Source organism: Coturnix japonica, unplaced genomic scaffold (genome assembly GCF_001577835.2).
Source record: "Coturnix japonica isolate 7356 unplaced genomic scaffold, Coturnix japonica 2.1 chrUnrandom660, whole genome shotgun sequence".
NCBI classification, from domain to species: Eukaryota; Metazoa; Chordata; class Aves; order Galliformes; family Phasianidae; genus Coturnix; species Coturnix japonica.
The window spans coordinates 12,054-12,975 of NW_015440026.1; the positions used below are offsets into that span (position 1 = coordinate 12,054).

The following is a 922-nucleotide window of genomic DNA, read 5'->3' on the forward strand; positions in this document are numbered from 1 at the left end:
GGGGGGTATGGGGACCCCCATTGGGGGGGTGTGGGGGTGTGGAGACCCCCCCATAGTGAGGGACTCGGGGGGTGGGACCCACATTGAGGGGGTGGGGGGGAGAATATGGGGGGTGGGTAAAGTGAGGGGGGAGTGGGGACCCCCGTGAGGGGGTGGGGGGGGTTGTGGAGTGTGAAGACCCCCATAGGGAGGATGGAGGGGTTATGGGATCCCCACTGGGTGCTGGGGGGTATAGAGACCCCCATAGGGGAGTTGGGGTTATGAAGACCCTCATAGGGGAGCTGAGGAGATTGGCGGGTGGGAGGGATATGGAGACCCCCATAGAGGGGTAGATGGATATGGAGACCCCCATAGAGGGGGTAGGTGGATATGGAGACCCCCATAGGGGGGTTGGGTGAGTATGGAGACCCCTTCTGGGGGCTGGGGGGTGGGAGGGGGTATGGGGATCCTCACAGGGGGATGGGGGGGAGGGGGGGAGTATGGAGACCCCAATAGAGGGGTATATGGATATGGAGACCCCCATAGGGGGGTAGATGGATATGGAGACCCCCATAGGGGGGTTGGGGCTCTGGGGGGTGGTAGGGGGTATGGAGACCCCCACTGGGGGATGGGGGGTATAGAGACCCCCATAGATGGGGTAGGTGGATATGGAGACCCCCATAGAGGGGTAGGTGGATATGGAGACCCCCATAGATGGGGTAGATGAATATGGAGACCCCCATAGGGTGGTCGTGGGGTGGGACCCCCACCTTCAGCCCCCCCCCCCGGACCCACCTGGTTCTTCTTAATGAGGAGCTGCACCGAGGGCAGGTCCTTGCCGTGGTCGGTGGAGGCGGCCATGGGGAGGCGCTCCTGAACCCACAGCTGGGGGGACAACGGGGGGGGGTGTTGGAAGGGTCCACTCAGGATCCCACCCCCCCCA

The 922-nt window shown here is 63.9% G+C and overlaps 1 protein-coding gene across 1 annotated transcript in view; it reads right to left on the reverse strand.

Moving 5' to 3' along the window:
* LOC107307541 (spectrin beta chain, non-erythrocytic 2-like) overlaps positions 1–922 on the reverse strand; it is a gene marked incomplete at its 5' end in the record, with an annotated part of 24,800 nt that overhangs the window by 2,754 nt on the left and 21,124 nt on the right. The window contains one exon of the mRNA XM_032441874.1: positions 775–901. Within this exon, the coding sequence (XP_032297765.1) occupies positions 775–901 (127 nt within the window). The remainder of the gene's footprint in view (positions 1–774; positions 902–922) is intronic.